General features: G+C 43.3%; 1 protein-coding gene across 3 annotated transcripts in view; it reads left to right on the plus strand.

Moving 5' to 3' along the window:
- Nucleotides 1-12,228, plus strand: part of TRAF3IP1 (TRAF3 interacting protein 1) — a 106,961-nt gene that overhangs the window by 20,771 nt on the left and 73,962 nt on the right. For all 3 annotated transcript variants that reach the window (XM_036768779.1, XM_036768778.1, XM_036768777.1), the window contains exon 7: nucleotides 8,773-8,848. In XM_036768779.1, coding sequence (XP_036624674.1) covers nucleotides 8,773-8,848 — 76 coding nt within the window. The remainder of the gene's footprint in view (nucleotides 1-8,772; nucleotides 8,849-12,228) is intronic.

Below are 12,228 nucleotides of genomic sequence, written 5' to 3' on the forward strand. Positions count from 1 at the left end.
AGACTGCCTTTGTTAACATAGAGTGAAATTGCCTATTCATGTATGTGTGTGTACGTGTGTGTGTGTGTGTGTGTGTGTGTGTGTGTGAGAGAGAGAGAGAGAGAGAGAGAGAGAGAGAGAGAGAGAGAGAGAGAGAGACACTCAGACAGCCAGACAGGGAACGAGTGAGAGAAAGAGAGAGAGAGAGAGAGAGGGAGAGAGGAGAGAATGGGCACACACCCACAGCTGAGATCATGAAGCAAAAGAGAAATAAAACATTTTTAAAGGAAACTTTAAGCAATCGGACGTCCTAAGCTTTTACTCTGAATTCCTTTGCTAAGTTTTATTACTTTTGTTAAATGCTCAGGACCATAGAGATTTTCCTTAACAGCAGAGCTTGAATTTGATGTCATTTTGATTTAACCTAAGGGCTGCTGACAGGGCAAGAGGATATTCATGTATGGTCCTTAATTTCCCCAAATTAACTAGCTTTCATTCTTGGGTCCTTGCTTTCTGGGGTTTCAGCAGGAGCCACATTAATGCTCTGACTCTTCATCTGCTCACACTCACGTTCTGTGCTCCGAGTCCACTACATGCTTAGGCTACATGGCCCCAAGCAGGTTCCCTACCCTCTTCAGTATAGAAGCTTTCTCTAAACCTTCTATTCCCTCCTCTAGTTTCCCCCATAATCCCATTCCTTCAGCTCATTCTTTACTGAGAAGACATGAGTGCATTCTCTGAACTCTTTCATTTAATCCCCCACTCTCTTCCATGGCCCATCTCCTCCCCAAAGCCAGCCCTCCTATGACCTCATCCCTTCTTGTCTTCTCCAGCAGATTGTCCCACAGCAGTTGTCCCTCCTCTCTAATCTTCCCTCTCCCTCTCTGCTGGCTCCTTGTCTCCCCCACTCTGAGATCCTCCCTAGGCCCTCCCACCTCCTCAAGCCATGGTCCTGGGCCTTTACCTCCATTGTTCTTTTCACACTTGTCGCCTCCGCTTCTCCCTTTTTTAAGCCCTTTATTCTCCAAAGTGATCCCTTAGTTGCCATCTCTTGTGTTCTTTTTAGTGTCATCTTACTGTCCAGAGCTCTCTGTCTCCTCTCTGTGACTGAGAAGTCATCTCTGTGCAGATGACTTTCTCATCTCGTTATCCATCCTAGTCTCTCTTTCCCCAACTCCAGTCCCACATGTCCAGATACCTATTGGACATTTCCAATGGTTATCTATCTTACAGGCATCCCAAACTCACTATATCCACAGTAGAGTTAATTTCTCCACCCCTCAACCCCCATTCCTCTTTCAAACTGTACTATTTCTGTTGAGGACAGCACTGTCCTTCCAGTTAACCAGCCTTGCAAACTCAGGAACAGTTCTCAGTTCCTCCCTCTTCCATACTCTGCAAATCAAATTAGTTGCCAATCTTGTTTGCTTTCAACTCCAGTTTCGTTAGTAACTATCCCATCCTGTCTACTCACACAACCACCACCTTAGTCCAGACCCTTGTGACTTTTCCTGGACTTCTGAAATAACCTCATTTTCTCCTCCAGAAAGCTCCCAGGATGACTTTGCTGAGCCACAAGTCTAACCATGTCACTCCCGCCCCTGTGCCCCCCACCACACCACACACTCATTGTACTCTACTTGGTCCCCTTTGCCTCTGGAATCAAATAGAGTGTGCCTCAAAAGTCTTAGCACATTTTACCACTATCAAAGCTTGCAGCTACACTTAGACTTTTGGGACTTCATGTATAAATTCTTCCATTTGGCATTTAAACACCTTTACGATCTTGTACCAACCTACCTTTCCAGACTGATTTCACATGACTTTGTTTTATGCATACCATGTTCCATCCAAAGACACCTACTCATTGGACCTGTAGCATAACAGTCTGTCTCTTGCTTCATTGCTGTTCCCATTCCCTGGAATGTTCACCATCTTCACCTTCAGCCCTTGGAATCCCCAGATTGCTGGAAACCTTATCCCTGGTGCCTCCCCTGAGAAGAGTTCTTTCCACATTTTCCCGGTTGTGCTTCCCTTCCCCCAGTTACTTTGTGTTTATCTTGTATTTGTACATGTTTCTCACATTAGAAGGTCAGTTCCCTGTTTTGTCTTTGTAGCCCCAGCCTCTGACAAATATAGGTGTTAAAATGCTTGTTGATTTCAATTGAATTGAATCGGAATCTCTCTGTAACTTGGGAGATAGCAGCCCCTTGAGGCTAGCCTCTCTGTACTTAGCTAGGCTGGCCCTCAGATGACAGAAATGCTCTTCATCACTGGCCCGTCACTCGGAGTTGACCGAGCTTGTGCTCCTCTGCCATACTTCCAGAAGCCAGGGTCACCTCCACGCCATGATGAGGTAGGAGGACGTCACTGGACTGATGTTAAAGCTTTCATTTAAACAGTGAAAACAATAGATTCATTTGTCTAAGGAACATTGGAATAAACTCATTGATATCAGTGGGAGAATTTCTACTCAGGCAGGGGTAGTTTTGTTGAAATTAAATGTGTTTTTTAGGGCTTTATCACTTATCTATGTGTATGTTAATATCAGTCTGTATTAGATTTAGCACTTTAAAAATTCTGCTGAGGAGAATTTATGTACTAAAGAGATATACAAGTATGCTCAGTCACTTATCTTGGTTTTTTTATCTTTTCTTTGTCTTGTAGATAATTCAGATCCTTAAGTTATTTTAGGTTAGTGCTTTGGGAGGGAAGATAGACTAAATTTGTTAAAGTCCTCTGGTTTATTTTCATTTGAATCTTGGTAATTTGGAATTCATTAATTCTCACTCTGCCTCCAGACATTTTACTTTAGACCTTTTTCCTTCAGTCCTGTGAGTTAAAATATACCCATAGTAACAGTCTGTCATTTTTAATATCACTGGCCAGTCTTTCTCTTTTGTGAAAAAGTCCCCAGTACAAAAAGTCACCGTTTTTATGTTGCTGTTCTCCCAGGGATGCTATAAGATAGCTAAGTGTGAATACCACATTCTTCAGAGAATCAAGGGCATTGGAGTGACAGCCAGCCCCAGAGTAGGATGCAGCAGAGTTGCAGTAATGATCTTTGTATGAGAAATGGTGCAAGCAAATGGAAATGAGGAAATATACAAATACATGAAAAGAGCGGGAGATGGCAAATGGGCTGCCCCAGTCATCCATTGGCACCCACAAAATACATTTGTTGAAAAGGCCTTGAGTAAGGCCTCTCATGCCTTGGATGTATCTGTAGTGGAGGACAAGGACAAGAACCACCCGGTGCTGGATGGAGTGCCCTGTCAGTGGGATCCTAGAGCCATCGTGGTAGAGTGTCTTTTGAATGATTGATCTTTTTCAAACTGTGGCTTTTTAGAGGACCCATTTGCCTTCTTAAACACAAGGAACAGGGGTACCAGATGCTTTCGGCATATTTTGCTGTTACCGCATGCTCAATAAAATCCTTTATTATAATTGAGGATTTTGGAAAACAACCTCATTCTTTGTTATGTGCTAGCACAAAATTGCTAATGACCAGATGTCTGCATCATGGTGGACACTGATTCACTAGAAATAGATAGGGGAAAAGGCCCATTGTCAGTGGGATTCTAGTGGTAGGTATGTATTGTCAGAGTGTGTCATATATGGCAGATGTAGGCAGGCAGCATAGTGTTATCCCTATTTTACAGATACAGAGACTGAGGCCCAGAAGGAGGCATCAACTTGCCTAGGTGATGCATCAGGTTAGTAGTAGAGTGTCAGAGTCAGGGGAAGCATCCAAGACCTCTGGTGTCATTGGTGCCTTCTGACTGGCTTGACACTGCTTTGGAAATTTGATTTGGGAATAGAGTAATCTCAGAGTTGAATTTAGTCCTGACATAAGATTTAGCAGCTGTCTATCAACAAAGATTTATTGAGTGCCTACCCTGTGCCAAGAATATGAACAGTGTAAATGCAAAGTAATTGGAGGGAAGGTCCTGGCAGGCTGATTAGGAAAGGCCTCCTGCATGAGCTGGTACTGGAGCCAAACTCTGAAGGAAGCCAGGGAAGGAAACTTTGAGGGAGGACATTTCAGGAATGGGGCTTAATTGTCATTTATAATGTCATCATCAAAATGGGGGATAAAAGGCATTTTAGACCCTTGTGAAAGAAGTGGGAAGCATTTTCCATATTCTACTGAAGTCCAAAACCACCCCAACAAAGAACACTCTAGAAACTATAGAATGCTAGAACTGAAGTTGTCTCCCTCTTTGCACTGCAGTTTCACCAGAGATAAGACAGTCCATCTATTTCTTGGGATCCCTCTTTCTCTTTCTAAGATGTACTGCTCTTTTTGGAGGCTCTTTTCAAGTCAGCAGACTGCTTCAGATGACGTGTTTCTAAAACTGGTTCTTCTTTAAACAGGCAGAAAGTTCCAAATAACTACGTGTGCTAACGAAATCAAATTGTGATTTTGAGGAATGCCATTAATTGAAAAGCTCTCGGGTCTGGTTTCTTAGCATGCCTCTAAACTGTTATTATCATCATCATCAGGAGCCTGCAATATTTTCAGATTCTTAAATATACTGCAGTGTCTAACTCAGTAACTTGCAGCAGAATTCAAATCTACTTAACAAATATTTGTTACCTCAGTTGCCCATATTTGGTGCCCGGCAGAAAACAGTGTGTGTTCTTAGCCAGGCAAGGTGTAAAAAATCATTTTCTAGGATTCCATTGGATTGAGTCTCAATAATGGGTTTGGGGGATATAATGAGCAAAGGCTGGTTAACCATCCACTGCATGTGTTATAGAGGGATTTTTCTTTCAGCCACAGGATAGACTCAGTTACCAACTCTGTGCATAGCACAATGGCTCCGTGATTATTCAGACCAGCCATGGAGAAGTCAGAAGAAACATTGTTTTTTAATTAGATTACTCTTTTCTAGTAGTATTCTGGGCACTACGCTTAATGTCTCACTCTCTTCTGTTGGTTCTTCAGAGATTCACTTTGACTAGAATTAAGCCAGTTAATAATATCTTTAAAAAAATTTTCAAAGTAAGCTTAATGAACATCAGTACAAACTTTGAAATATATAAGATTTTTAATTCAATATATCTTTATCTCACTTATATGTATACTATCTCCAGTATGGAAAATCACCTTCTCCTCCCCCTCATTTTTTGTTGGAATTGCCTAGATGATGTCTAAAGCCACTTTTAGTTCTCAGTCTCTGCTCTCCCCTTTCTTCAAAGAGGAGACCTTCTTTCCTCTAGCTAGGTCCTGTATAGTGGCTGCTGTAGCTTTGCCTCCATGTGACTGGTCCAACCCTTTTTCAGATGATCTCTTTTTTTTTCAGTGATGTGGCCTGCAGGCCATATCCACTGGTCTTTCCCTAATATTACCCTTTTACGACACCTACAGTTTTGTTGCTTTGGAGACTGGCATTCCACAGAATAAAAAATGTCACATTACTGGAAGAATGTCAGTGGATTAGAAAGTTGGAAGCAGTGTCAGGGCATGGCTTGAGATCATTGAAACAACTGCCTGTTTTTCCCAGTGGTTTCCAGTTCTTTGCTCCCTGTTCTGTTTTGGCTGCACTTCAATGTCCATATGCAATCCCGGTCCCAGACAGATAGCCTGAGTATCTCTCATAGGCCTCTCATAGAACATTCCTTTTTTATCCATTTGCTTTCCCTCCTGTATGCCTTGTTAGATCAAGCTCTCTTTGAGGTTGGGACTCTCATGGAGGAGGCTCTTTAGTGTTTGGAGCTTAGCGCTATCAGCACAGAGTATCAGAAGAACTGTCACCATCTCTGGGGAATTCCAGTCTGTTTGAACTGTCGAAGGCATCCTCCATGGCCGTGATGGATGAGCGCTGTGGGGAACGTGTGCCTCCCTCCTGCCTTTCTTGCTTGGGATTGAGTTGTCCTATATGTATCTTTCCCAGAATCTTGTATTATCTCAGCGCACACATGGGAGACGCCTCGTTGGAGGAGAGCATTGAGGAGTGTGCATTTTGCTCTGCTGAGCCAAGTACTTTTTCAAATAGTCAGCAAAGGATACATGACGTAGGATCTGATCTGCTCTGGACTCAAGAGTCCATCTTGAAGACTAGAGATGTGGTTTGTTACAGAACATCATTTCTGAAAGCCTGCATTTTCCCTTCTGGTATTTTCATTAAAAACTCATTTACAGATTGTGCTCACGGAGATTATAGGCATATGGTTTGGTGGTTCCTTATATCCTCTCAGTTTTTTTAAGTCCTTTGGTATTTTCCTCTCTTTTAGATATCTTGGAAATTGATTCATAGGACTTTCACATCTGTTACCTCCAGTAAAGATTCCTTCTGTGTGTCGTTGGCCTTGTCCAAGTTGTTCTTCCTTGGTTTTCCTGGTAGCAGGACATTTTCACTTCTTACATAGCACATCAGGGACTGTGGTGTTTGAATTTAAATTAAAATACAGTTCCCCTGTATTGATGATAGAAATAGTTTGTTGTAGAAGTGCTGCTGCCGGGCCTGTTTAACTTTTCTTTTTTGTTGCCTTTCAGTTTCATATAGAAATTTCTGGGCTGATGGGGCACTTTGGGTTTCAGGTCATCACTGCCTTTCCCTAAGAGGTGATGGGGCTCTTCATTCTACCACCAGTCTTGTAACATTTTGCAAATACATTTACCTTTTCAGTTGTCGTGGCCCTTGATCTCCACGTCTTTCATGTTAGTGAGATCACATGCTTGTTGGCAGGGCTGGTTTTTGTACTGTGGGTCTCATTGTGCCTGTTTGAGGCATTTTCCTTTCTCTCTTGCCTGGTTTTCAGGACAGTTAGTTTCTTTGAATGGTTCAGGCCAGACCAGTTGTGATTATATGTTTGTATAGTTATTGTTTACTCTTGTTTAGGATTGAATTTCACCTTTGCTTTAGCTAGTTTAAGCATGGTCTGGTCATACACAGAACACTTATTTGGAAATGATTCTCACCTTTGTAACCGGTGGCTGAATCTCTGACTCTTAAGGCAGAATTTCACTTTTGGTCATGTTTGCCTTCTGCATCCGGCACCACTTTTTAAGATGTCACCTTCATTCTCCATGTTCTTTCATTCAGCCATGTAACAACAAAAAAGAGAGAGAGAAACAGGGAAGCAAACCAACCAGGGCATCATCTGAGGCTGCCATGGAATGCATTGTTCATCAGGCACGCAGTTCAGCACCATATTTGCCCACCTCCGTCAAGAAGAGAGGGCTATCCATTTCTCCTCTCTTTTCTAGGGCCAAACTTGTTGGCTTCCTTCTGAAAGACAAAGGTGCCAGGCTTCTGAGGCACCCGTGAACCTTTGGGGCCACTGAGCCTGTGCCCGCCTTCACATCACTTTCACTGATGAGCAGTTTTTTTGTCAGACACACAAACAGGAAAAAAAGACTAAACGTAAAACTATAAACTCCCCATATTTTCCATTTGTTTGAGCCACCAGTAGTTTGATAAGAATTCACATGTCTGTGCGTATGTGTGTATGTGTACACACATATTTAAAATTATAGAGGACCCTGCTGATGAAGTCTATTAAAGAGAAACTTTAATACCATCTACAGCCAGTTAAACCATTTTGTTTCAAAGAAAACTCCCACATCAGTAACCAATATTTTACTTAAAAACAGCATTTAAGCTATTTATTTTACACATATTTGTTTCTGTTTTGCGTCAGAATGTTCGAATGTGACGTGGGTTTGCACGTCGCTGTGCTTGTAGCTCGTGAAATTGAAAATAATCTAAACATTTCTTTAAATCTGTAATGACACAAATGAATCTAAACCTGAGTTGAAATCAAACTTCCTTCTTTCCTTCCTTCAAACAGCATCCAATGTCACTGATATTTTAGTGCCCAGAAAACACTTCCCTTGGGGATTTGGCACACTTCCATTATCAAAATGAACACGTCTTTATATTGATGTGTCTTCTGAAATAATTGTTTTATGGTGAAATCTCATCTAGGTTTTGCTCACTTACAACGTGTGATGATGTGGATGGGGCTAATATAGTTTTGCATCAGTTATGAAAAAAAGGCTTTAGCTTCAGTATTTTAGGGATAACATTTAATCTACCTAAGGTGAGACTATTTTTGAGCCCTTTAAAAGCCTATCTACATAAAAGTTGTTAATTAGCAAGTGATCTCATCTATTAATTTTGTTAACAAGGCACACTAAGTAATCCTTCTCCATGCCTGCCTCGGCCTAATTTATATATTTGAGGTAAAAGTGTATTTGTCTAAGAAAGCAGTCATTTGGGCTGACTTCCTTTAGTCTGAGTAAGGAGGTTCCGTTAGTTTCTTTTATTCTTATTTGAAGATTCTGAGTAGGCTGCCAGTGGTAATGCTTTAAAAGAAGCAAACAGGTACCATCATAGCCAGCATCCTGAGGGTGGAATGCCTTGCACGTTGAAAGCTAGTCATTTGCTTGGACTCTTTGGATTTGTCCCCTTTCTCTTTCTGCCAAATGAAAAGATCAGTCACAAAATTGTATGAGAATGTAAACTGCCTAGACTCTAGTCTTCTTTAAGTAGCTTGATTCAGCTCCTAGCTAAGAGGTTCTATAGTTTCACTTTCTTTTGTGGCACTAAAGTGCATAGAGATGTTAATAAAAACTTGTTTCTGTTAAGCATCCACTTCAGCCTGCTTCCAATAGCAGAATGAGATTGGACAGGCCCGTGGGACTGCTACTCTATGTGCTTTGTTATTTGTTTGCTCCCAAGGACAGATGTTGCAAGTCAGCATTGTTGTTTTTAAAATCAATTGTAAAATGAGTGTTTCTTTTTATTGCTTTCTAATATCTCCCTTTCTCTTTTCTTTAAGCTTGACCTTGCCAACCGAGTATCTAGGTCATTGACAGCAAAAGGATCAAGATGGAGATCCAAAAATCCAGTAGAAGGTACTTGGGAGCTCTACTCTTTAAAAATGTCTCCATCCTTTTCTGGGGATCACCACAGGGTGCGGTAATAGGAGCTATCTCCAGTGGTGTTCTTGGTAGGAACAAGTTCCATGTGGTGCGATACGGTAATGTGATATGGTGTGGTGGGGGGAGTCAAGGAATGAATGACAACCTATGGAGCAGATCTTCATTCAAGAGACACATCTCTTACATGTTGACTGGGGGTGGCGGTTTAGAACGAAACATCTTCCAAGTAGACATTTGTGGTGGTGTGCTGAGCAGTCTTCAATAGACTTCTGAACACACACTGACTGTTGTCCAGGCTTGACCATCAAAGATTAATGCTAAAGTGGACTGACAAAGTGTGTTAGAGAGCTGATACTGGTGCATCCCAAATCAGAAACATTATTCTCTGAGTGTGAGTAATGGGAAACTTCCATCAGACCGATGCAAGTCACAATGGGCTTTGGGGAGTTTGGGGTCTAGTCTTCTATCTTGCGTTGGCTGCTCCTTGAATGCTGGCCGAGGGCTTGGCTTCCCTCTGGCTCCTCTGAGAAAGTGGTCTCTAGGGTTGATTCTCTAAGCTCAAGGCCTCCTCTTTGCTGCCCAGAATGTTTCTCTTTTCTTACCATTTACCCAAGGGTCTTCTCTTTAACATGAAAGGAGATAGACCAACTTTGAAGTTCTTCAAATAGTTGAGAATTAAGTCTCACTATGGGTTTTTCATCTGTCTTTCTCCATGCTCTGTTACTATTTTAGAGGCTACCAATCATTCCCTCAGAGCCCAATTCTTTGATCCATTTCCAAATGCACCTCCCCCATCCCTCTGTATTATTAGAGAGCCTGCTTTCCCAAGAAACACATGGCTACGCAAAAGTATTAAGAAAACTATTCTTCATTGGCTGACAAAGCCTAGGGAAACTGAGGTATAGTCTGTAGAAGACAGAATGACCTCTAGGTCCTAAATGGCCCAGTGATTAAATATCATGGCTTCTAGCTGTGACCACCAGGAAGTTGTTTATTAGTGTCACTTCTCAGCTTAGCCTCTGTCCCTTTACCCTTCCCAGGCCATCCCCCCAGCTGACAAATTGATGCTCCTAAAGGACAGGTCTGATCATGTCATTCCAGAGCTCAGGAAGCTCTAGTGGTTCCCTCTTGTCTCCAGGAAAAAATAGAGCTTCCTGTGTTCGGCCTTGAAGACCCTTCACACTGACTCCTGCCTACCTTTTCAGGCTGATTGCACATGATTTTCCTTCATGTACTCTGGTTTCCAGCCAAACCGGCTTCCTTGCTGGTGCCTGTATATGATGTCCCACTATGTGCCTTTGCCCAGGCTGTCCCCTGTGCCTTCAGGTGTGCTTTCTTTACTGTCATCTCCTGGAATCCCTGGCTTCCTTCCAAACACAGCCCAAGGCCTCCCTTGCAGGATGCCCAGCCAGAATCCCCCCACCTGCTAGTGGCCTATCCCTAGGAAATTCTTGGGGATATACTTGATGTGTATGTTGTGTTTACTATTCTATATCCTTGTTATTCTCCCTCCCCATCTTTGCCCCCAGGGTAGAGCGGGGCTCTTGTTTTTGACTTTGTAGGCCCAGCACCTGGCCCATTGGAACTGCTTAAGAAGTGCTTGCAGAAAGCTTGAGCCCTAGGGCTAGGATTAGCACATTGGTCCTGCATCTGTCCTTAGGACGTTGCCTAGCTCTGCACATCTCTCAGGCTCTCACTGTGGTCTGGGCTGCACTTTGGCCATTTGGTCTAGTCAGAATAGATGGGTATGTTGGGGAGAATCCTTGCCCTGAGCAGCGACGGTGCTACCCTTCTCTTCACTTCTCCCCCAGTGCCAAGCACAGGGCTTTTACCATATGGCTGATGAAGGAATGGATGACTAAGAGTTCTAAAACTCCCAAAAAGAATAGTTTTAAATCAGCTTTAGTATTTGAGTTGAATATCACTTGTAACTTGCTCCAAGTTCTGGCACTGAGAATGCATGAGCTGCATTTTGTTTAGAAGAAAATACCCATTTTGCCGGCACCCAAGATGTGTTTTGGTGATGGAGTGAGTTGTTCATCCCCATCCTGCCCTGCATGGTATCACATCCTCCCTGTCTTCACGTTCTAAATGAAGTCTACGATCCTCGGGAGAGAAGTGATTGGACCATAATTGGACAAGGAGTCATTGACAGCCAGGACTTACATTGATAAACTCTGAATGCCATGTATGGTGACTTTCTGGGGTAAATCTTTATACTCGACTGCAGAGTAGCAGGTGATGGAGCTCTGTCTCTTTATCCTTGTATGGCTCTGCCGGGCCATTAGGAAGCTCCAGGTGAGGGAATGGCCATGGAGTGGAGTGAGCAGAATTACAGGGTTTGATGAAGTAAGGAATCAATCATTCAACAAGCATTTATTAAGCAATTACTGTGTACCAGGGACTTTTGCATCTATAAAGATAAAAAAGAGAAACACTCTTTGCCCTTGAGGAGCTTCCATGCTAAGGGGGCCAACGGGCAAATTTACAAGGATGAGCTATATATGTACTAAATGAGCACCAAGGCAATTGGGAAGGAAGAAGAAGCCAAGAAGGGACTTAGGAGCAACCTGGGAACCAGGATATTGGGGGACCCTGCAGGGGGTGGTCAAGGTGAGGCAGCCAGGAAGGATGCTGGTGGGCACAAGGGTCCTGGGGTATACTGGCAGCTATTTCCTTCTGGGGCTATAGATGCTCTGGAAAGACCCCAGCATCAGTACCTTGATGAGTTTTTCATCTGGCCTTGTCTTGAGTTGATATGGATGGGGCAGCCCCCAGGGTGGGTGTCCTGCTCCTGGCACGCTCCAGTGGAATTCTCTGCAGACACCTGTGCCCTGAAAGACATTTGTTTGCACTGTGCACCCAGATGCTACGGGACACGAGAAAAGCCCTGCGTAGCTTGGGGGATTCTGGGGCATTGTCTTGGCTAGCATTGTGGGCAGTGGATGCCTCCATAAGCACTGGCATAGCTTTGTGAGAATGTCTTTTTTGTTTATTCGTAGGTCACCCCTTTCATTTAGAGTGTGGGTGTGGCATGTCCTTTGGGCAGTAGACACTTCTGTGTTTATATGTTGAATGTGTGCCTAGACTGGAGTGAGAGGCAGCTAGGTGAAATGGGTAGAGGACTGGCCTCAGTGTTGGGAAGATGAGGCTTAAGGCCTGCCTCTGACAGGGGCTGATTGGGTGACCCCAGACCAGTCAGTCTCTTGGTGACCTTGGCAACTCTTTAACGCTGCAAGATACAGAACAGACTTCCTCTCCTCCCCCACCCCTTTTGCTAAAGGAGTATGCAGTGTTTCAGCTTCGTGGGTGGTTATGCCTGGCAAAGGACCCCTCTGTATGTTCTTTGGCCG

The sequence above is a fragment of the Trichosurus vulpecula genome, chromosome 7 (assembly GCF_011100635.1).
Source record: "Trichosurus vulpecula isolate mTriVul1 chromosome 7, mTriVul1.pri, whole genome shotgun sequence".
Lineage (NCBI taxonomy): Eukaryota > Metazoa > Chordata > Mammalia > Diprotodontia > Phalangeridae > Trichosurus > Trichosurus vulpecula.